A 24,185-nucleotide genomic window follows, 5' to 3' on the forward strand; every position below is an offset into this window, starting at 1 on the left:
ATATTCACCACGTCAAATTCCTCGTGTGAAAGCTCACTTGGCAATAAAGATTTCTTGATTCTTCTTGATTCTTGAATACAAGGAAACGGGAGTTTAACCACAACAAAATAGTGCATAAATAAGTGCATATACACGACAAAAGTGGTGGATAAAAGTGTAAAATGATAAGTGTTTCAATTTGACCATAATGATTTAAACTGTGACATCAGCCCTGTTTAGCAAAGCCCCATCACTGCCTCTTTCTTTACACACACCCACCGCCCATGTAGCCGCCCCAAAACGCCGCTTTTCGCCTGACTGAGTTCATTAATGCGTAGAGGAAGAGGAGGAGGTGGACACTGCTCTTCTTCTACGTGCTGAGAGCTGCTGTTTCACTTCACCACCGCCTGCGAGCAGCCCTGTCACTGCTCCGTCTCTCTAGGTGTGACCTTTGGATCTTTGCTGAAAAGTGCCAACATTTTTGATACTCGTTTTGTGTTGTTGTTTTTTGTACACTAAGCCTCGCCGGGGAGAGAGCAACTCCAGGGCGGTGAAACGAGAAGTTTAAACCTCCAGCTGCTTGCGCAAGAAGACGCCGGATTTCACACCTCCACACACCGCTAGATCTGAAGTGTGTGTATTCTTTGTCTGGTGGAGGTTATCATCAACTTCAGTGAAGTTTTATCTGCCAAGAGAGGAAACACATCCGCCCGGCATCATGACTCGGAGATCCTGTGCCATTTACGCCACCGGGATCGTGTGCGCTCACCTCCTGATTGTGGGGATCGCCCTGGTCGTGGCTCAAGTCTTCCAAACAATGATTCACAGCCGGTTAAAAAAGGTGAGTTACACCCTCTCTACACATAAAAACACGATGATTTCACACACTTCCCCATGCATCTGTCACAACCTGAGGGTGTTTAAATGTTAAATATCTGCAGTGGTCAATCACCGCATTCAGCATCTTTCTGGTCACAAGATCTTCCGGTGTGTGTAGAATTCTCTCAGTTTTACTGTCTACTGTATTGTGTTTTACTGCATTCTGTATCTCTAGCTCAACGTGATGAATCCAAAGCCTTTCCCTTCACGAATCCGCATGATCCGAGGTTGTGCAGCGTGTAAGTCCCATTACATGCTTGTGCAGCTTCGGGGTCTTGTTCTTATAGCTTGCATTATAGAGAAGCGTGTGTGTCATTTTACAAAGACCTAACAAACGCTTGGCTGTAGATAGAAATCCTCTGTATAAGTCCTGAATGGGGGAACATAATGTCTGTGTGACTTTCAGAGGTGAGTTCATCATGACCTTACCCCATATAATGACATTTCATCCCTCTTGACATCCAGTTCATAATCCTCAGCTGATCTGTGGTGTCTATAGGAAATGATCTGACCTACTGCCACATGATTTAGCTACTAAATTAAAGGGACTCTGATAAAATGGGGAAAGGGTATGATATGTTCCCTCTCCTGTCTGATGGGGCTTTCTGATCTTCTGTGCAGCACCGTGCTCATGACCTGGTGACACATTTCTGTGTCAGGGTTTGAAATACGGACACCTTGATGTGTTTTGGTATTCTGAGGAGGGTAACCGGTAGTAATAGTAGAAATCACAGCCAGCAGAGACACGGTGGGTAAAGGGGGGAGGTGACCAGCCAGGTCTTGAGCAATGGGGGAAGGGAGGCAGGGTGAGTGGAGAGGATCGTCCCTGACTTTCCAGTGATGGAAACAGTGTGAGTTTTTCACGGTCTGGTTAGAGACAGATGAATGACAGCCGTGTATCACTCTGGAAATCGAGCATAAAAGTGGTTCTGACAGGAGAAATTGCATGGGTTGGATATTTGCCTGGAGCTGCAGATACATGATGATTTAAGAGTGTATTTAAGTGGCTAAATAATATATGAATGTAAAGAAATGGCCGTAAGTACACATATCAGCCCCCAAACCTGCTGATTGTTATATTTTTGAGGTATCAGTCCCAACTTTGTCTTGAAAAATCTTCTTGAATACATTGTTTTAAATGAGAAACTTATGCTTTAATTTAACAATCGTGTTCACAACAATTACACTGAGGCGTGTAACTGAATTGTTTATTTCAGTAGGTGTGATTTGGTCCGACATTTGTACAGAAACAACAATCAGTTCAACTTCTCGACTAATGCAGACAGTGACGCCGTTACATATCTAGTCATTGATTGATAATTAGAGGTTGGTCAAGCTCAATTTCTACTTGTTAATGTAGTTTAAGGTATGTAGGAGTGATGGGGTGGTGGCCCAGTGGGGTGGGGGTGTTGGCAGCTGACATCCTATCCCCACCCTGCTCTCCCACTGCTGTCCTCTTCCCTTTAAAATACCACACATTCCTCTTTCGGACATGAGTCAGTGTGTTGGATGATCTGTGAAACTCATTATCTGTACTTTTAAATCTGTCTGCGTCTTCACAAAGTCACCCCAGACAACCACACACACACACACGCACACACGCACACACGCACACTTCTTAAGGAGATGAGAAAAAAGTGAGGAGCAGCAAAACACGCTATTGTCCAAGTAGAGGATTGGCAAACAGCTATCTGGCTGACACGGTTTCCCCCTCCTGGAGTTAAATTTAGGTCTGGGTCTCATTTGTGTCTCATTCTGACTCACAGCATCATCCCAGGGGATCCAAATTAAAAGAGTTAGCCAAAAGTTCACCAACAGGGGACATAATTCTGATGTGGCCGGCGATTACATGAAATGACAGCATAGCTAATCCTCTTCCGCCATGGTCCTCCTGTTGAATTAGGCGGGCACGAACATGCTGAGTCCCCTCCAAAAAAATCTACCTAATCTGATGTTTGAATGAATCTCTGTGTGATAATGATGTAGCCTGGTTTGTTTTGGGGAAAGTCAAAGCTGCCTTCAGGACGCAGACTCTGAATGACTAGTGAGCAGGGTGTGGAGGGAGGCAGCAGCGCAAGAGCCAAGCGAGGAATTTGACAGAGTTGTGAGCCTCTGGGGCATGATTTTTAGCCTGAGAGCAAAGTTGCAGGGCTTTGTTGTCGTTCCAGCCTCGGCCTATCCTGAAAAAGAAACCTGACTAAAGACAAACACCCACACTTATGCCACTCCTCTCAGCCCTTTTCAAGGCGGAACAAGTAATTGAGCTTCAAGCATTCAAGAACAAGGCCACACCGGTGCAGCACAGTGTGTTTTTCCTATAAATGTGTCATTTACATGCACCTCAAGTGCAAAATCATCAACAGAGGAGACATTTATATAAATGACGTATTTTACTAACTTTTTACTGTTTTCCTTTAATGCAGATCAAAGCAGGATCTTGTCCCAACACACCTAAACTGTGCCTGAAGTTGTTTGACTAAGGCACAGTGCACATTACCCCAGTTGTTTGGATTACTAGTCCTTCAAAACCGCCCAGCGCTTTCCATGAGCGAGTGAAAAACACTGTATTTTGATTACTCCCTGACTAACAGCTCCACTTTGTACCTCACATGTCTTTTTGTTTGTGATAGATCAAGGTTTTTCAAAGAGATAAATGATTTTCAAATAACTCTCATGAAGGCCTTTCCACAGACCTTTGTTCAAGGTTGGCAAACACAGAGATTTCAATGCTCTGAGCACAACCTGTTTCAAAAGTGCAACAGTGTGCATTTTGTTTATTAAAGGGGGGACAAACTGGGTCACTTCTTGTTTGACATACAGTCCTAATGCGCTGACTGCTCATCGCCGTCACAAGCTTCTTTTTGGATACACGATTTTCCTGATTTCTTAATTAAACAGCAGAATGAGGAAGTCCCGGGAGAATCCCTCTGCTTAAACACTTCAAGGTCCTTCAAGAGTCACTTCTCCATTTCTTCATTCAGAGTAGATTCACAGCTCTGACATCAACTCAGCTGATTATTCAGTCCTGTAACACGCCTGTTAAATCAGACCTGATAAGAGATACAGACATGTGACAGATACAGTATGTTCAAAGAGTTGCTGAGCACCAGAGGCCGAGAGATATATCAGGAGTCGGGTATTATCAGGCCAATATGGAGCCATCTTAGGACATCTTTGTCAGCATGTTCGTGATTCCCCCCTATCATGATAACCATTTTTTGCGAAGGCAGTGCTTTTTTCTAAGTCACCTCAGTGCCAAATGAGTTCACAATTTATGTGGGAAGGTTCAAATTTCAAACCACCTTGAAAATGTACTGTACTGACCAAAGGTGTAGCGTTTAATGTTAGAGTTGGTAGTCACGGAAATCTAGCATGAATTTGAATGTAGCATTTCCTCAGGACTCCGTCTAACCCCTACCCCCTTGGAGGTCCTCCAAAATGACGCCCCCGCTCACATGCACAAGCGCCGCTGATTTGACCATATGATTGTGACAGATTCAAAACCGGTCCTCAGCACGTTTGAGTTTTTCACTACGTCAACTCATGTCTCACTCAGCGTAAGAAAACACCAAAACATTATCATAGTGAAAGTTAAAAACACAAACAAACATGAAATGTACTCGCAGGAGGCGGGCAGAACAGCAGGACGGGATTTGATTGGTTTCATAATTTGGCTCCTGATGGCAGGGATTGGTTGGTGTTTTCCCAGGTTTACTCCGGCTGTAGATAGCGGCTTTTTTTTACTCTTTTTTTAAAGAACATTATGTATTGATTGCCATCAGGACATAAAGATCATTTTAACCAGTATAACAAAAAGTTTATCTGAATCTGACTACCAACCCTAGCTTTAAGTCAACTAAACAATTGAATATCACCTTTGCTTCACCAGAATTACTGATAGGTTTCACAAATTATGTATATTTTTGTTATTGTTGGCCCAAAACGCCAGTCATACACTGTGTTTAAGTTGTAGCACAGCCACATGCAACTAGTCTGGGCTTTAGCTGTGGTGCTGCTATGATGCTATACACGGGCATCTAGCAGTGTGACATGGTTTGTCCGTATTTTGATTTAGAAAACGGAGAAAAAGTTGTGTGTTGGCTGTGTGTGGTTAGAGTGGCATGTAACCACTTGAGGCCGGTATTCTGTTGAAACGACTGAGAAATCAGATGCTTCAGAACATACCCAGTATTGCCTTCATATCGTAAAGTAAGGGTTATTTTCCCTTTTATGAATGGTAGCAGTATCACTCACAAAAAACCCATATTGGTCAGGTTTTAGTTTAGTAATACTCTTCTAGAGCTGCTGGAGTTAGGGGTATCAAAAAATTGCTGATCAATTTTCTTGAATCATATAATGAACCTGTCTTCTACGGTGAAACAATGAAGATATAAGGTGAAAAAAAGTATGAAGTGGTGATGAAAGTATTTGTAACGTTTTAGCAGCACTGTCTGAATCCTACATCAGTTCCTATCTTATTAATGCTTTAAAGTAACAAAGCTGTTATTATGGTTTACCTCTTTTAATCCCACACAGGTCTTTTGAAAAGTAGCAAAGGAAGACATTTTTCAAGAAAACCAGCAAACAATTCTACACAGAAAGAGACGTTTGAGTAACACAAACAGGAAGCGGCAGCCACGCCCTAAGCTATATTTTCTCAACAACAAGTCCCTGCAGAAGACAATGTATAGCCTCTCTGTCCCCAGAGTACAGTGAGGTGCACTTCAGAGAGAGTTTCAGGGACTCGGCATGAAAAAGACATAAAAGGAAGTGGGTCATTTCTGCTGTCCAGGCGTTAAAAATTCACCTTCAGAATGGAAAGAGCGTTTATTTTCCCTGGATGTCAAACACCTTCAGAAAACACACTGCCTGTTTTTTTGTACCGATGAATGGTGTAGTTAAAGGTTAGCATCGCCCATGTTCAGACATGTGGCAGCCAGAGCCAGACTTACATCACACTTGGCTACTTAGCACTGACTTCTACTGTAAGGCTTGTTTTTCTCCACAGGAGCCCAGTGAAATCATCACTGCCACTTTCTGTGACTGCTTTGACTTGCAGAGTGTAAACACAAAAACTCACCTGTGTTGTAATGGCTAATGCTGCAGCAGTGCTGTGTCTTATCACTGCAACATATTTCTGGATTGTGTGGGCTGACAAGTAGCCCTCAGTCAGATTCTTGTCTCAGCTTGCTGAGGTCAGAGACTGGGTGCAGAAGACTTTCTGCCTGTCCTGACAGTTTTTTTAGGCTAAGAAGGACTTTTCTCTGCCTCCTTCTGGGTCCTTGACGTCTTGGCATGGCACCAGCCCCTTGCAGAAAAGTGCCATATGTGCACTCGGATGGCCTTCATTCACAACAGCAAAGAGCTTTGAAAAGCGCTCAAACTATCTAAAGTGTGAAATTAAAACTTTGCAAATTCATCAATAACCTCACCTTAAAAGTATGCTGTCTGCTCAATCTGAGTTGGTATTATCTTCTTTTCTTTAATAGGAAATGACTTTGACAGAGAAGAGCCAAGTGTTCGATGCCTGGAAGAATCCACCTCCACCCGTTTACATGGAGTATTACTTCTTCAATGTGACCAATCCGGAGGTGTTTTTGGCAGGCGGGAAGGCAACTGTTAAACAGATCGGACCCTATACTTACAGGTAGGTGTGAATAAAGACCAAAAAGTGCGTGTGTGAATGTTGTGTGTGTCAGCAGAGCTGCAGCTGTGAATGGAAAAAGACATTTGTTATCATTGCTGCAGTGTTAGTAGAGGTCTTGTTTAGGGAACACCATCTTGGTTGATTTTTTTAGTACAGTATAAAAACAAAACAAAAAGACATCTGGACTGACTGGCTGATGTCCATTTTCCACACCAGGGAGTACAGGCCGAGAGAAAACATAACTTTCCTGGAGAACGGCACCAAGATTTACGCCCTGAACCCCAAAACGTTTGTGTTTGTCCCTGAGAAGTCGGCGGGCGACCCAGAGGTGGACATCATCAGGACCGTCAACATCCCGTTTGTGGTAAGTCACAACGTCTGTGCAGGATAATGTGTGTTATTATGACCTGCAGCTACTAGTTAATCATGTCCCTTTGGTTTGAGCTGAAGTCACATGATTGGCATGTGTGTTTCTCGTTTACTCTCCCACACATTATTACTCCTCTTGCACATGCCAGGGCATTGTCTGCTTTGTTATTCAAGATACCAAAATGTCACAGCAAAGCTAACTACAGGGATTTCAGGCCAAAGAAAATAAGCCATGTGGACCTAGATGACACAAAAAGGACTTGCAAACAGGAACTGATTTGTGTGTATGTAGAGAGACAATGTCTCTATTGTCTAATTTTTTCTCTCTCATTGTGTGTCTTCCTCAGGCGGTGATGAACGAGCTGAACTCTTACTCCTTCTTCCTGAGAACGTTGGTTTCCATGTACATGAACAGTCTGGGCATTGAAATATTTATGACCCGCACTGTCCACGAGGTCCTGTGGGGCTTTAAGGACCCTCTACTCACAAAGATCCACTCTATGAAGCCTGATGTGGACGAGCATTTTGGGCTGATGTGGAAGGTAAAGAAAAATATAGCTCTCTTTGGTGGTCCTGAAGCCATTGAGTGCAAAACCTGGAGAGAGCTCTTGTGTGTTGGTTGTCTGTGGTTACTAAACAACAGGCATGTGCGAGTCTAAGATAACGTCACGTAGGAGAAGTGAGATTAACCGCATGCTGACAGTAGGTGCTTATACTTCCTGTTTATGGAGCAACGTCTGCAACTTTGTACCAGCGGTGACAGTTAGTGCCTTGTGATCCTGAGAGCAGCATTTTTGGTTTAAAAATAGAACCTTTAGTGATCAGGTCATCAACAAGTGACTGTTGGATTACCTTTTCTATCAGCAGAACTGTGTAACGGACCACAGCTTTGAGTCTCTAAAATGTGACAGTTGGAGCCTTTTTTGTAAGATATGATATCAAGCGTGGAAAGAAGAAGAAGATGAAATTGGACATCTTATGCTATTTATTTTGATGACTCACTGAGTACTCGAAAGTTGACTGTACAAATGACACTTGAATGCAAAAGAATACCCCCTAAAATCAGTGAGTGTAGTTTCATTTGAAGGCAAAGCAGTTAAGTGGAAAACACCCACCAATCCGTACTCTTATTGTGCTCTTTAATCAAATACTTGTCTTGCTGTGAATGAGAACCATGTGAAAATGCATTATGAGGCATGAAAATGACAAACACAAAGCAGCATTTCTTCCATATTTCCCATGATTCTGGAATATAAACACTGTCTCTGATTCTACACTGTACCCTTTACAGTTGTCCGTCACAGCAGCATCTCCGTCTGAACCTCGTGTCCCTTGTTTTTTTTTTTCTGCAGAAAAATGGCACCCATGAAGGAGAGTTTGTGTTCCACACGGGCGAGGAGAACTACTTGGATTATGGAAAGATTGACTCGTGGAACGGCCTGAGGTAAAGATTCAGGCGAATGTCGGACCGCTTTGAGTATCTGTGAGAAAAAAAAAGACGTTTTCCTCTGTGATAGGATACAGTTTTCAGCTCCCACACAGAGCAGAGCCTTTGCTCCCTGGTTTTAGTTAGAACACCGTTGCAGAATAAATTTTTGGCATCTACAGAGACTTTGTACTTTGAATGAAATCAGCACGTGTAGGTAGTAACCAGGGATTCAGATTCCTAACTTTTTAAAGGTATCATAATGAGACAAAATGCTCCTTAAGAAGTATGTTTTGCTTCTCACGCTAAATCAGTGTTTTTGGACTTTGGACTGAATCTTTGCTTTCAGTGTAAAATATTTGATAAATGAGCCGTTCCAGCCTAAAACAGTGAAGTAATGAGAAACTTAATCTGAAACAACTCTAAAATTACACAATAATCTTAGTCACCTTTTTAGAAGAATGCAAAACATAGACTGATTTTCAACTTCACTAATGGGATTATTTGAGGCTTTGCATGGTCCTGCTTTATCATTAGTAAAATCTACTCTGGTACTGAGACTGTTTTTATTCTGGTAAAACAAAATTTACATGTATTTTGGGAAGCTGCAATCTTAATGCTAGCAACTCAAACGGACTAAAATGTAAAAAAAAAAAAAAAAAACAATACTTGTGGACGTGAAATGAATAAAGTATGGCAGAAGTTACAACATTTAGTTGCTGCAGAGTAAAGAAGCACACCTCTCACTCCATCTTTTTCTCTTTTATTAACCAACAGGGAGATGTCATGGTGGTCCTCCAATCAGAGCAACATGATTAATGGTACGGATGGAGCAGTTTTCCACCCTCTGATAAACAGGAACGAGCTGCTCTACATCTTCGCTGCTGATCTCTGCAGGTATGCTCGTGTTGCTTGTGTGGTTGAACATTTGTTTACAGTCAAAGCATCCCGGCAGGGCGGGGACCAAAACTTCAAGTGAGGTTCAAGTAAGGAAATTGTCAGCTATGTCAAACTCAAAATGCATACACATCCACTGATAAGAACTTGAGTTTGTGGTAATTACACCTCCTGATAAGGCTGTGATAAAGAGAAACACACGTGGGAAAGGAAAGAACGTGACTTGGATGATCTCAGGCCACCGTAAAGAGAAACTACACAGGAAGTGCTATCAAATATTAACCAACTGTGCTGAAGATTATAGAAAATGCTCATATTCATCTTCTTGTGCTCTTTATGTAGACTCTTTAACACTGAGCTGGTTTTGTCTCCGTAGGTCGATCCATCTTGCCTATGTGGAAGACGTGGAGGTGAAAGGCATCCAGGCGTACCGCTTCGCCCCTCCCAGTGACGTCCTCATGAGCCCCAAAGAAAACCCCACTAACGAGGGCTTCTGTGTTCCGGCTGGAGACTGTCTCGGCACCGGGGTGCTCAAAGTCAGCGTTTGTAGAGAAGGTAAGGGAGCCCTGACCCACTTACCCAACACAACCAATTTCTCCTAACTGGCCCCATGACACAGATTCCCCACCGCCACCTCTTCTCCCAATTTCTACCCTCCAAAAAATGTCCTTTCAGTCAGACACAGCATCCCCTGTCTGCTCTGTGACATTCCCTCTGTTTGAGCATGCCAGATTTTTACTCGATGCACGGTTCAATGATTAACTGTGCTGACTGTGTGGAGGCTATTGGAGTGCTTTATGGTGGTCATTGAGTGGAGTGTGATTGGTCTGATAAGGCTATCTCCACTAGCTTTGACACAGGAGGCCAGTGTAGTATCAGTGACAGACAGACTACTGTGACCACAGGACTCTGCTGTTTGTTTAACATTCATACAATTTATTTAAAAGCCTTTTTAATAATATGTGACTGTTTGTGATATAGCTCCAACATAGACTGCCTTAATGTTAAAGATGATTAATAAAACTGTCAAAACCTATGCAGAGAGAAATTATAGAGGATTTCGGCTGATCTTGTGCTGCTAAAACCTCATTGGCTGTCTGCATCAGCTTCTCTGACTCATATGAGGCAAGCTCGCCTCATTGGCTGAATTTTTGTGATGCTTCAATGAGAGCCAATCAAAACAAAGCTCTGTTGTCATGTGCTAAGTGGTGTCATTCTGAAACCCCCTGACTCGGAGTGAGCATTAACCTCTAAAGAGATATTCAAATGTGTTTAAAGCTGCTGAAGGCTGTGGCGTATAACTTCCACTGATGGAGTAAAAAAAAGCACGTAGGGCCTATAATGCTGCTCATGAGCCTTTTTTTCCTGTAGGTTAAGGTTGAACAAAAGCAGCAGTATTTCTAATGCTAGTGCCTTATATTTTTTGTTGTAAAGTGGTATGTATGTAAAGGTTTCAGCCTGTTCTGTGTGGAGAATATTTATGACATTTATATTTAGAAATAAGAATAAAAGAACAGTTAGTCATCAAATGAAATAAGGAAAAAAATTAAACATTGTTAAACAAATGTTATGTCAGATTTCTTGGTAGAATGATGTGAAGGTCATTTTCTTAACTCTTATGAATCAGGTTTCTTACATAAAAATGAAAAAGGCGAACACCTTCAAAAAGAGACCTTGTTCCAAAAAGACTTAAAAATAAGAGAACCTTGATTTGTTTGATTTTCCTATAATAAAATAGTTCAAATATTCTGCTTTTATTCACATTTCTTATTAAGAACACTTTAATCTACCACATTTTTATTACTTGAATTATTATTATAAATGTGTGGAGTCTATTTCAAAAGAAGAAATAAGAGTAAACTAAAGCAATATTTCTTAACTGAAGTTTATTTTAGCAACGTTTCAAACATTTGTCCTCTGCGCTCTCAGCTAATCATTATTTAGATTAAGCTCAACCTGAAACACATTCTTCAGTTATCTGCGGCTCTCTATCAGCTATAGATTTACCTGTATATGTGCTCATACCTCTGAAGTAGCAATAGCTCCTCTTATCTTATCTCACGTGCTTCTTTAACTCCACTCCAGCCCTTGTTGTTTAGACAGTCATCTCAGGATATGAACAGTAACTGACTCATGTTTGTCTCTCTTATTTCCCCATCAAGGCGCTCCAATCGTGGTGTCTTTCCCCCACTTTTATCAAGCCGACCCAAAGTACATTAACGCTGTGGAAGGGCTCAGCCCCAACAAGGAGGAGCACGAGACGTACCTGGACCTGCAACCGGTAGGAATTATGGCGTTATTATTCCATCAGACTAGAACCATGTGGAGGGATGTGAGCTGAACTTTGATCTGTGGGTTTATGATCATGCTTACCTTCATGAGAAGGGATGTTATGATGATTCATAGTTATAGTGCTGCTTGTCTGTTTGCGGGGGTTCTTCAGGGATCGGTTTGCGTCATAAGATTGCACAAAATGTTCATTGTGACATCAACATTAGTTTCCGATGTTTTCTTTTTTTAATGTGACGAACGTGTTTTTTACTTTTTTATTTCTACATAATAAGAAGTTTGTGTGATGGATTTTTTTTACAAAATTGAATATAATCTTCACTACATGTTAATTAAATAGTTCAACCCCATCGTACCGTTTGGGATGAGGTTTCATTAAAACATGTTACAGTCAAAGAGTTTTATGAGCTGCAGTAAAACTCATCGAAACCTCTCTGGGGGTTTGTTTTCAGACCACAGGAGTTCCCATCCGTGCCTGCAAGAGAGCTCAGCTCAATATCATCCTGAAGAGAGTCCAAGGCTTCCCGTAAGTCGAACTTTGATGAACCCTGACCCAATTATGTGTTATCGCACCGACCCAATTTCAGCCACATGTGGAGCCAGATGTCCCCCCTGACCCCCCCTCTCTCTCTCTATCTCTCGCTCCATGTTACAGAAAAACCAAGTTCATCAACGAGACCATTTTCCCAATCATGTTCGTCAACGAGGTGAGAGTCTCATCCAGTACAACCTGACATCAAACCGGTTCTCCTGACCGTAGGTGAACCACAGATCAATAATCACCTCTCTCCCTCTGACCCCATAGACGGCGACCATTGATGATGACTCAGCATCCCAAATGAGGACGCTGCTCCTTATCGTCACCCTCGTATCAAACTTCCCATTGCTCATCGTGGGCATGGGCATCATCCTGCTGCTGGTGCTTGTCATCTTGTTCTGCCGAAACCGCCAGAAGAAGGTATGAACTTCCCCTTTTGCTGTGAACTGTAGTATTAATCCACACAGTAAACCCAGTGTGAAGTGTTTGCTACTCACTGACACCAGTAAACCAGAGCTACACTTAGATGGTAGTCATGTATCACAGTAAATGTGCAGGGTCTGTGCATGTTTAACACTTTCCTGAGCTGCTGGAGGTTAACTAACACAAAACTGCGTGCACGTTAACTAACACATTGCATGTTTGCTGCACAGCAAAGCCGGCATGAGCAGTTTCCATGAATCTGGATCAAATGTTGTCTGTTTGTTTTTCCTTTTGTAAATGTTTTCTAACAGTCAGCACATCTTTGATGAGTCGATGAATCTTTGGATTCAGGAAGAAAGCATTTTTAGTTCCCTTTTCTGTTAAGAGTAGCTCTGAACCCGAGTCACAAAGTGCACTGAACTAGAATAGTCCTGAGATTGATGTACAGCACATGTTAGCCTCTTATCTCGAGCAGTGCAGGGGTTGTCGACCTCACATCCTGAATTACAAAAGAGCCTCGGATGATTGTAGTTCAGGTTATCCATTTTATGAAGAGTTCTCTGCAACATGTGAAAGGAATAGTTCAATATTTTGGGAAATACCTCCTTTTTTTTCTCAAAAGGTGTATTGCTCTTGTTAAAATTCTAAGTACTGCATGTTAAGAATAAAGCTAAAGAAAGGAAACCGTTTGCTTAGCTTAAGACTGGAATCTTTTAACCCCAGGAGAGAGCCTTGCTTGTATTATCCTTTAAATACCAGCATCAACATTGTTGGTGCAACTTTGAGCTTTTTCAGCTGCAAGTGTTTGTACTTTGTTACCTTTTGAACAGAGCAAGGTTGACTGTTTTCAGTCTTTATGATATGCTAAATTAAGCTAACCAGTTTCTAGTTAAACATCACATTTTTCCTCCAGACATGAAGCTGGCGTCAGTCTCAGAAAGAGTCTACATAAACAAGCGCACCCCAACGCTAACAGACCTTATCTTCTCATCAAACTCTTTTAAACTATCGAAGAGTATTTCCCAAAATGAGAAAAGTTCCTTTCATACTCACTCCTGCTGAAGTTTAGACATTAGCTTAGCATTGCGAAAATGTTTGAAACATGCTTAATTGCAATGTGAAAAGTTATTGTATTAACCATGTTCTAATTTTAATTTTCTGTAACCCTCCCTTTTTTCCTTTTCTGTTTTAGAGTGAAGTAAAACGTATTGATTTTACTGAAGCTTTTCATTCTTTTACTGTAAGTCTTAATTTTTGCCTTGTTTGCTATTCCTCTTTTTTAATTTGTTATCCATCATCTCTGGTTATTATCATTTTTAAATTATTTTAATGAGACGTGATATTCCCTTTTAAATTCTCGCCTCAGTGTTTGTTTAATTTGAAGCTATATTTTCTGTGGTGGTTGTTTTTGTCGTTAATTGGTGAAGTTGTTGGTCACTGTGGTTTACTGTGAACATTTCAGCCAAAACATTTCGTCCATTTGAATGTCACAATCAATTTAAAATACTCAGATGTCCTGCCACTTCATTTGATTTTAATAACCTCTTCTGTGACTCTTCCCATTCAGACGGTGAAAGACGACACGGCCTACACTCAGGTCAGCGACAAACCTGACGAGCCGTCAGAAACGCCCGCAAGCCAGCCGATGAGGAACGGCTCGTACATCGCCATGTCTCCAGTGGAGGCCCAGAAGTGTTGATCAAGGATCCTCCTCCCAGAGTGTGGAGCTCAGGAAGGGGGCTGGGGGAGCAGCACATGGGTGTTACATTACCACGGGTGGGGGGTTTGAATACACGGTGGGTTTGGGAGGATAGGGGGGAAGGGTTGGGACACAAACCCCCAGTACATGTTTAGTCAACAAAGACATTGCTCCGCTCACTGAGCCCTCTGATGACTGTCTGCCCTCCTCCTATTCTACCTGCTGAGCATGGCCCTCACTGCCTGCCGTACTGCAACACAACCCACACTCACTCACACACTTTCCGTCCTGGCCGACCCTACAGATGAAGAGACTCTGGGTGGGCGCGGCTGGGACAAGCCTTTTCTTCCCATGATTCTCCTGAGGGAACACGGTAGCAGCATAGGCATCGCTGTTGTGCGCGGATGCATGAACTTCAGTGTTTGTAGTTTTCACCTGAACAACAGAGGGTGGTGTTACCTTCATATTCTCCCTCTTTATTGGTCTTCTCTGAGGAGAAAACAGACCAGATTTAAAAACCCCATGCAAAAATGAATCCTTTATTAGGTCAAAACTCAGAGCTCAAGGCTCAAAAGACAAAATGTTTTTCATTTAATGTATCTTTTTTGTAAAGAAAAAAACTAAGCCAAACTATTTAAAGAAGTTTGCCTTTTCCCCAAGAAGACTTAGTGAAACTACCCACACACAAACACACCGAACGCACTTCGAGTATCAGTAAGTTAAAGTGTGTGTGTGCACCTTTAATAACACTTAGCTGTCCAGTTTGATGGACAGCTCTGTTTCTCTTAAAGCAGGCACGGTGTACTGTGACTCCTGGAGTACTTGTGATCTTGAACGCCCCCTTCTCTCTTGTTTCAGCTGGGTTTTTATGAAACACTAGGTATGAACAGAAAATATCAGAGAGAGCTCAGCCACATTTCGAAGTTCCGAGATGATGACTGAGTTAGCTGTGAGAGGTTAACGATGCACCTTTTTGTAGGCTTTACCACACTTTAAAAACAAAAGGAGAAAAAAAAGAAAAAACACCCACAAGAACTTACAAGGGAGACTTGAACCTGCTTTCTGCCTTACAACGGTTCAGCGTGTTCTTTATGTTCGTTCATAGTTCAAATAAGCTGGAAAATCTCTTCTGTCTTTATTGTACATATGTAAAGGGGAAATGTCGAGATACCTCTGACCAAAATCCAGCAAACAGTCCTCCTAGGCGTGCTGAAAGACACTAACGTCGCTGTGGTGTCGACCGCTCCTGCACGTCTACACTGTTACCTATTAGAGAAAGCACAATTTGGATTGTTAAAACCAGTCCTAACACAAGGCGACCATTTTCTTTGTCCTCTTGTTATACATATATTTACAGCTGATCTGTCAGAGACACTGTCAAGTGCCGTGACTATTAAAAAAAGTGGAATCATTGGGGTTTTTGAGGGAGCCTTGTGTGCACCACTCGCCGCTGTGCAGTCATTCAGTTTGCCAAGGAGCTGTAGGCATTCGGGCAAGCAGAAAAAACGCAGCACACAGCACTTGAATCACTGTTTGTCTTATGTTTCATGTTGTGTTATCTTCTCTATGTCCGCCACATGTCAGAAAAAATGTTTAAAAAAACTGGTAGTCTCAGTGGGAAGTGAATTTAAGGCCATAAAACTGTCAACATGGAGAATTCCCTGCACTTTGCCTGGAAAATTGTGCCCTGTTTGTTTTCATTATTTTTGTCTGTTTGTTTTTTTTGTCCTTGTCATTTTAATGCAGGTGGTATGTTCAGAACATTTCAATGGTTTGTCCTCACAAGTATTGGTAATGAAGGATGTCGTTGCTAGAGAAACAACACATCCGCGCCTCTGTGTTACTTGCTTTTCAGCACATGGAGTGTCTTCTTTTTGATATACTTTTGTATTTGTTATTGCTGCTAAACAACAAAATGCCATAATCTATGGACTTGTATTTGCATATGGGATATTACCCATAATGTGCTCTAATTCAGGTTGATCCAGAGTCTTAAATCTCAAGGATTTAACCCATTCTTTGACATCCGAGCACAAGGATACAAAGCCCAAAGCTTGCTGCCATCTATTGGAAATAGCAGTTAGTTATCACACTTTAACCACTCATTCCTTCGTTAGCAGGTCTGACCATATCACATGTATCGTGGGGGTTTATGGTAGGATTAGTCAACTTTTACCGATCACTTGAGGTGCACAAAAAGGGCGAGCCACTCCAGCACCACCTCAGATTGGTGTCTGAAGTCAGCGATTGTGGGAATATTAACACTGTGGTGGAAGTTTCTCTGAAAGTATTCCTTTAAATCAATTCACTAAAGGCCTTTTTATTCCACCATTTGCGCAAGCAGCCACCGCCTTGTGCAAACTCGTAGTCCATCATTATCCACCTTTTTAAACTTGAACCTGAGAGACCTTAATCCCCAGAGTCGTGTGTGTATGTTTGTGTATAGCGTCTGTTCAAACACACACCTGAGCCATCTCTGTCTGACTTCGACAACTTCAACCTTTGAGTCTCGATCTATCAAGCCCGATGGCTCGTCCCTGCTCGACCAAAGATAACCCACATGGATCTGCCCCGGCGCCATGTTTACTCTCCTCTGCGATAACGGTTGTGCCACAAAACCACCACCTACTCTTTGCTTTTTTAAACGTGCCACCAATTACGGGAAGTATTTGCAGCAGTGTTGTGTGAGCGTGAACAGAAATGTGTGAGTGTATGTGCCTTTTTACACCAAGGCAAGAAAAAAAAAAAACATTTCAAAGTTGGTAGTGTGATGAGTATTGCTTTCTCTGTCACTCAATGCAAGAGCAAACAAAAGTAATCAATGCTCTCTGTGAGCAGATCTCAGTATTATGTAAGACAAAGCAATACAGATTTGTGTGAAATATTTTATTAAGGGGCCACACAATATTTATGTTTTTCTTGGATTTGTTTCTGTTTTGTTAGTTTCTTGTGTAGAAATATTTCCTTTTTTTTTTTGTAAATGATTTAGTTTTTTTTTAAATATTCAGCACATTTCTTTTGATCATTTCAAACTGAGAAAATAAAAAGTGTAAAAGCTGGTCCAGTATTTCACGCTGGGAGCTGTGGGGGCCCTGTACAATGTTTGTAAAGAGTGTTCATGAATGGTTTTGGGTTGTTTGTGATGGAAGAGTGTGAGAACTTGTGAGTAAAAATTGTGTTTGTGGAGAGTGCACCATTTCTATGAAACGAGTGATATTTTTTTTTCAGGAAGGCTGACTGTCTTGATGACTGAGTAAAGAAAAGCATTGATGCTGTGTTATCTATCTAGATGAATGAAGCCCTCCTTCAGGGATGAGCACTTGTGCCATACCATCCTTTTATTGTTATTTTTTCCCTTAATTTTTGCTCTTTGGTGTAACAACCACCTCTCCCTGTTTCGATGTTCTGAAGTCACTAACAGACGTTTCCTCTTCTGATATACTCGTTTGTTTTGCTGCTGAAAATGACAATCCTGCTTGTCATGTTAGGTGCAAAATGAATTCAAAGTAATATCCATTTTTAGTTTTGATAATTTACACTGCACAAATGTTTCTACAGTGCTTTTGTAAACATTTCTAGTGTATTTGCAAAAAAATAAAAGTTGCAGCCAATGCAAAGTAAACAAAGTCTGTTGTCTTTTCTAAAAACAATTGAGACGGAAATATCAATGAAACTGTGGACATAAAGCTGCTGATTACTAAGAGGGTTTCACCGGGACTCTAAAAGTTTCAGGGCTGTGTACTTTGATTTCAGAGAATATAACAATCAGCTGATGTTGGTTGTATTATGAACAGGGGCGTGTCCAGAAGTTGACTGGGGTCGCCTGATCGGCAGTGACTCATGCAGCGGTGGCATGAAGTATGTGCACATACAGTCAATATAATTAATTTACCATCTCCAGCTTCGCTTATCATATCTACTTTAACTACTTACATTAAAGTATCAGATATATGTTTGTCTGAAATCACATTTTAAAGGCCCTGTGAGGAGTATTTTTAACTGACTTTAAAATTGTATAGCTCTTAGACTGATGCTTCTTCATGACCATGAGAAAAATATTATCAGCAACAAGATCAGTTATTTCTTTATACTGAATTTTAGTGCCTGTGTTCGAGTCAGATTTTCTGGGAAAAAATCCAAGTTAATGTCCAGCACTCACCCAGAAGTGTGTATAGTACTCTGCTGGTAAAGCTTGGCAGGGAGAAGTCGCTAAGCACGCTTGAGGTTTGTTTTTCTTTAGATCATTTTCTTTCCTCAGAATGTTTTGCCTTATGGCTGGTACTGGAGTGACATTAGAAAAGATGCATACACATTCTGTTGAAGTATTGCTTTAGACAGAGAAACTCTACCACCAGGGCTTTTCCAGGTAAAAGAGCAAAATGGTTAATTAAGTTTGTGCTGGCATATCAATGCTTCACTGCTCTATGAGGACCAAATAGTTAAGCCGTGTGCATATTTACATTATTCAGACAGCACAATATATGACATCGGGTTGTGGCGTTAACATCTAGTTACCTTTTGTAAGCTAACTAATAATAATAAATCTGAGTTTTCATAGCTTTGTGGTTGTTTATAATTCATGTAGCTACAAATCAATACATAACCTCATCGCTCTGCATCCAAAAGATTGTCGTAACCCTCCTGTTATGTTCGTTTCTCTGGAACAGCAATAATGTTCCTGGGTCAATTTGACCCGGGGCATATTCAATTATCCAAAAGTGTCAAAACCCCAAAAAATCCCAATACACTTTTTTTTTTTAAAATCTAATTTTAACTCCATTACTAACCATTTACATCAAGATTTAGTCCATTGGTGTTCTTTGATTCTCACAGATCATGGTTCATGAGGATAACTCACTCGTTTTTCATTAAAATTCATGTTAAAACATTTTTTATTGTACATTGGAAAGCCCTAAATATAAATACAATAGTTTTACATGACATAGATTTTTGTTTATTTTATTTAAAAAATATATATTTTCTTTTTTTTTTATGAGGTGATGTTGATAAATTAACACGACGACTCTTCTATCACATGCTGCCCATATTTTTATGCTGCATTTAGCTGGTTTGGAGGGCATATATTAACTAAAATAGACTTTAAAAATGGTCAATTTGACCCACAACATAACAGGAGGATTAAGCAAAGAAAAGAAGCACTAAAAAGGTGTCATCAAAGAAAAACATGGCTGATTTCTTCCAAAGGGATCACCAGAATCAACATAACATAAAAACTCCTCACAGTACCTTTAAAATACTTTTTTTTTTTTTTAAAAGCAAACTTTTCAAAGGTGCAGAAACGTTGCCAGTGAATTTGTCTGATAGTTGGACAGTGTGAAAGAAATGCTTGTAGTTTATGGCAGACTGATCCTCCCCTGTGCACACGTCTAATGCAAAGTATTTTTCTGCAACTGAAAGAACCAACAAAAGGAAATGTGTTACATCCAAATGTAAGAAAAAGAATGTGTTGCAACTTAGTCCAAATACTTCATTTTAACACTAGTCCCACTTTATATAAGACAAATGGCAAATTATGGTTAGGAAACTTTGATGTGACCTCATGGCGACCCTGTACACCACTCTGGACAAGCTCCTGCCTATGCCATAAACTTTCCACAAACTGACCCAGAAAAACACTCGTAAAACTCCTGAAAACACTCATATCCATGGAGCTGGTTATTATTAGACACACACATAATCTCTGTCAAAACACTGCAGTGCTTACTCCAGAGGCCTCTGTTCACTCTGTAATGCTCTGTAATTTTAAACACTGATAAAAGGCCAGGTGGAACTTGTTGGGGAATCACCTGGGAGCAGCCGAAAAGGACACATGAAGAGAGAAATGGGTCAAACAGAGAAGGAAGAACAAGCAGCCATAGAAGTGATAAAAAAGTGATGATGTGTTTGTTTATTCCTCAGTTTTCTTGCACCTTTTAATCCGATACAACGGTTCAGATTTATAAGATGCCCCCTTATAAGCTGCCTGATCCCTGTTCCACTGGTCTACACTATCTGACAGTAAAACTTGATCCTACTTGAGCAGCCAGTTTAATCTTCCTCACCGGTTGATGCTTCAGGACCAATAAAGACGTTTATATATAATGATATATTGTCACTTGGGACACTTTGCTGTTTATTCTCTTGTGGTTTTATACGACTCTGTACCTGATACCCTTTCCCTGGAGCACTTACAGTCTTATCATGGCTTCAGAAGAAAAATACTTAGTAACTATGACTAAGCGTTCAGTGAAAGGCCTTACTGCAGGGCCAGAGTTATTTGATTAAGTATGTAACAGGAAAAACAAGGATGAAAGAGCAAGGACTTGTCTCTACTTTGCGTAAACATGTACGTTTGTGGAAAACTATCCTTTAGTGAGAATTGGTTCACTGAAAAGCTATGATTCTTCTCTGTTTTGACAGTTTCTGCCACATGTTAAGCCCACAGCTTAACTGCAACAAGCTCCGGCAAGATTTTAAGGAGTACAGGCTTTCAGAGTCTTCTGTCATTTATGTCGAGTTATGACAGACAGAAATCCAAGAATCCTCAGAGCTATTAAATGTGTACAAAGCAGCAGCCTTGAGTGTATTTATCAAAGGTGGCCACGGGGAAGTGAAGTTTGCCTCGTGTGAACTCTTACGTCATGTTTATGCCCTTGACTTTGGTTCAAGGTCTGTAGGCGTCCTGTCTGCACATTTTCCTTCAATCTCTGATACTAGAGATGGTTCATTCCCCTTTTATAGGGGTTAAATCCCCTCTTCATGGTTTATTTTGGCTTTAAGTTGTCTTTTTTGTCTTTGTTTGGCATCCTTTGCACCCTCCTTCCCCTGTGTGCATGAGGTCTTTCAAAAAAATGAATAGATAAACTCAACAGCACATTCCAGGTCCTGAGAAGTAATTTATTGTTACTCAAAGTGATGTCAGGCCTCAGCTATCACAGTGAGAGCTTTGAGACGCTCCACTCGGCTGAGAATCCTCCATTCAGATGGCTTCATTAAGATAGAGCTCCAGCAGCTTTACAACTGTAAGACCACCTGCAGACAGCAGACAATAAATGTCCCCCTCCTCCGCTGCACCGCGAAAAATAGGTCTAACCGCCTACTTCTTTTGTCCCACATGTCACCAGAGAGTGGGTTTGTTTGCTGGGGGCGGAGGTGAATGGATGTGAAAAGCAGGCTGTGGCATGTCAGGCTCCATCCCCAGAGAGGCTGCTGGACATTGTTCTCACATGTTGGTGATGATTAAAGTAATACTTTGACATTGTGGTGGTGGAAGGGCGTTTTCTCAACAAGAGATTAATATTGAATCAACTCAAGTTATGCTTTGAATAGATCGCAGCAGTAGTGGTTAGCTTAGCATGAGCCTGAAACCACTTATTAATGTACCAACTACTACATACTCAATACTGCATACTGCCTACTCCCTTAACAGTTAGGATGCGGTCTACAGCAAACTAATCCATGCCCTCTCCACATCATGTGACTTCATAAACAATGTATTACTGATCTGAGCTACAATGGCTAAGCTAGTGTGCCCATCAGGTGTTAGCTCCTGTCAATCAATCAATCAATCTTTATTTGTATAGTGCCAAATCACAACAAAAGTTATCTCAAGACACTTTTACAAACAGAGCAGGTCTAGACCGTACCCTATGTCAAACTATGAACAGAGACCCAACTTCAAGACATGGTAAGACTCAGTCTGACCCCACCTTAATCCATCATGAGCATTGCACATCGCAGTATTTAGCTAGTTACAGTGGCGAGGAAAAACTTCCTTTTAACAGGCAGAAACCTCAGGCAGAACCAGACTCATGTTAGACAGCCATCATGCCTGGACCGAGTTTGGTCTTGAAAGAGAGATAGAGGAGAGTAAGAGAGAGAGGTGATAGTGATGAGACAAGTAGTGGTAGCTGTTGCCGCTGGAGTCCAGCACGTCCGTATCAGCTGGAGTCCAGAACGTCTGCAGCGGGAGGATGTCTGCAGCGGGAGGATGTCTACGGCAGCTCAGAGGGACCTACAAGACAAGGGAGCTCAGGGACTACAGAAAGGTCTATGGTTAGTAACTTTTAATGGGACAGGCAGAGTTAAAGTAAGTGACGGGGGTTGGGGGGAAGGGGGTGAGATAGGATCCCAGTGTGTCAGTGCGCCAGTTCCCCCAGCAGTCTAAGTCTATAGCAGCATAACTAAGAGCTGGTCCAAGCCTGAGCCAAAAAGGAAAGTTTTAAGTCTAATCTTAAAAGTAGAAAGGGTGACTGCCTCCCGGACCCTGACTGGTAGATGATTCCAAAGGAGAGGGGCCTGATAACTGAAGGTTCTACCTCCCATACTAATACAGTCCCATACATAAAAAGTCTGGCTAATCGGGTGTACAGCACATCAGTACACCAAATTGCGTGCTATGAATTAGGTACGTGCTACAGCCTCGATGTGAAACTGTACTTAGTATGAATAGTATACTATACAAGCTCGTACACAGCCATGGACTAGACTAATGGCTGTATATAAGAGGACAACACATTTTCTCAACTCCTTCCCTGCCTCATTTGCATGTTGCGAGTCCAGATGTTTTGGCTTCACTTTAAGGAAGCTTTAATGTCGTCCACATGTTCATACTGTCTAAAGATTAGACACATGGGAAAACAGCTAGCACCGGCACTCTCTGATAGAAACCAAACCTAAACACAACAAACACGTACACTTAACTGAGGTTTGTCAGTCATTATTGTTTATTAGTTATCAGTAATGTTCATGTCGTTCACCCAAGTTAGTAAAATCATCCAGCAAACTTCAGGAAACTTACATGTAGCATCTGAATACTCATAGAGGCCTAACTTTTTGAAGACCATCCACGACATTTCAAGACATTTGAGTATCTTCACCACAAGGAGGTGCTATTCACTATGATTTCAAACGGCAATGTATAGCTTTAAACTTCCTCTGACTGCAAATTTAAATCATTATTAATTAAATCAGTGTGTACCACTCCAACAGGAACAAAATGGCTACCATCACCAGGCTATACATGAATATATGACTCTGCTATTAAGCTACAGCTGCCCAAGTGTGGTACCAGTGCTTTACCTGAAGTAAAAGACTGAAGTGTTTCTTGAATCAATGTAGGACACACACACACGCGCGCACACACGCACACGCACACACGCACACACGCAAATATGGAAACAACAGGCAAATATGGAAACAACTGAACACTACAGGTTTTACTGAGACTTTTGTATTTATGGTGTATGTTTTACATGGTCACCATACTAAAAAAATAATACAATATTTACATTTAGAACTCAACACAAACATTTTAGACATACGCAGGTGATTTCTTGATGTCCCTTCTGGTTCAAATAAATGATATTTAACAGAGTGGATGTTTTATCCAACCTTGGAATGTCAGGAGATTCAACAAAACAAAACAAAACAAAAACAAACGTCCTCCATGATGCCGTGTCTAAAACCAATAAGCTCAACATTTTAATAAGGATTCCTGTCATCAAAGCAACAGTCTGGAGGTAGACATGCATCCTAAAATTCAAATGAATATGAGCATGAGTTCCCCGTTCTGGACAAGGTGAGAGTCCCACCTGAGACGAGGAGGGACCACAGTACATTGTTGGCAGTTGATAGAAAACATTTTCAGTGCATGTACTCGACTTAACTTCATCTCTAGAAGTTAAAACACTTCTAATGCTAAGGCACCAGCAACATTGAGTCGCATATTATACTTTGTGCAACTGATGCAGAGCTGCACGATTATTTACTCTCTAATAATGACTTTTTGGGGGTACATTTTAGTTTCCTTGGTTTCTATAGAGTCCTCAGGAGAAGTGTAGTTCTTCAAACATCACATGTGGGTAGGAGCACTGATAAACAGAAGAACCCCTGCACACTAAATCACAAAGCCTGCTGAGTACGCAGGTGCTAGAGACGTAACATCTTTTAAAATAGCATTACTGAGTCCAGTAGTGATTACTTTCAGCTGGACTGACAGGTCTGTGGTGCCCCCTGCTGGTGTTCTTAAAATAAACCT

At 41.3% G+C, this 24,185-nt stretch overlaps 1 protein-coding gene across 2 annotated transcripts; it reads left to right on the forward strand.

Annotated features, from left to right (window-relative positions):
- Positions 1-232: 232 nt before the first annotated feature.
- scarb2a (scavenger receptor class B, member 2a) lies at positions 233-17,493 on the forward strand. Of its 2 annotated transcripts, XM_034691907.1 has the most exons (13): positions 238-820; positions 6,348-6,505; positions 6,722-6,869; positions 7,222-7,416; positions 8,227-8,318; positions 9,078-9,197; positions 9,574-9,752; positions 11,360-11,478; positions 11,939-12,012; positions 12,142-12,193; positions 12,292-12,444; positions 13,640-13,687; positions 14,015-17,493. In XM_034691907.1, exons 1-13 carry the CDS (start codon positions 698-700, stop codon positions 14,144-14,146), a joined length of 1,593 nt encoding a protein of 530 aa, XP_034547798.1. In that variant the 5' UTR covers positions 238-697; the 3' UTR covers positions 14,147-17,493. The 2 variants fall into 2 exon arrangements, with proteins under 2 accessions (XP_034547799.1, XP_034547798.1); XM_034691908.1 differs by lacking the exon at positions 13,640-13,687 and having other exon boundaries at positions 233-820.
- The last annotated feature ends 6,692 nt before the right edge of the window (positions 17,494-24,185 follow it).

This window comes from Notolabrus celidotus, chromosome 9 (assembly GCF_009762535.1).
Source record: "Notolabrus celidotus isolate fNotCel1 chromosome 9, fNotCel1.pri, whole genome shotgun sequence".
NCBI lineage: Eukaryota > Metazoa > Chordata > Actinopteri > Labriformes > Labridae > Notolabrus > Notolabrus celidotus.

Coding starts and splice junctions, on each gene's coding strand:
- scarb2a (XM_034691907.1), top strand. CDS start 698: ATGACTCGGAGATCCTGTGCCATTTACGCCACCGGGATCGTGTGCGCT. Junction 6,870..7,221: donor CCGTCAACATCCCGTTTGTG/GTAAGTCACAAC, acceptor TGTCTTCCTCAG/GCGGTGATGAACGAGCTGAA. Junction 9,198..9,573: donor TTCGCTGCTGATCTCTGCAG/GTATGCTCGTGT, acceptor TTGTCTCCGTAG/GTCGATCCATCTTGCCTATG.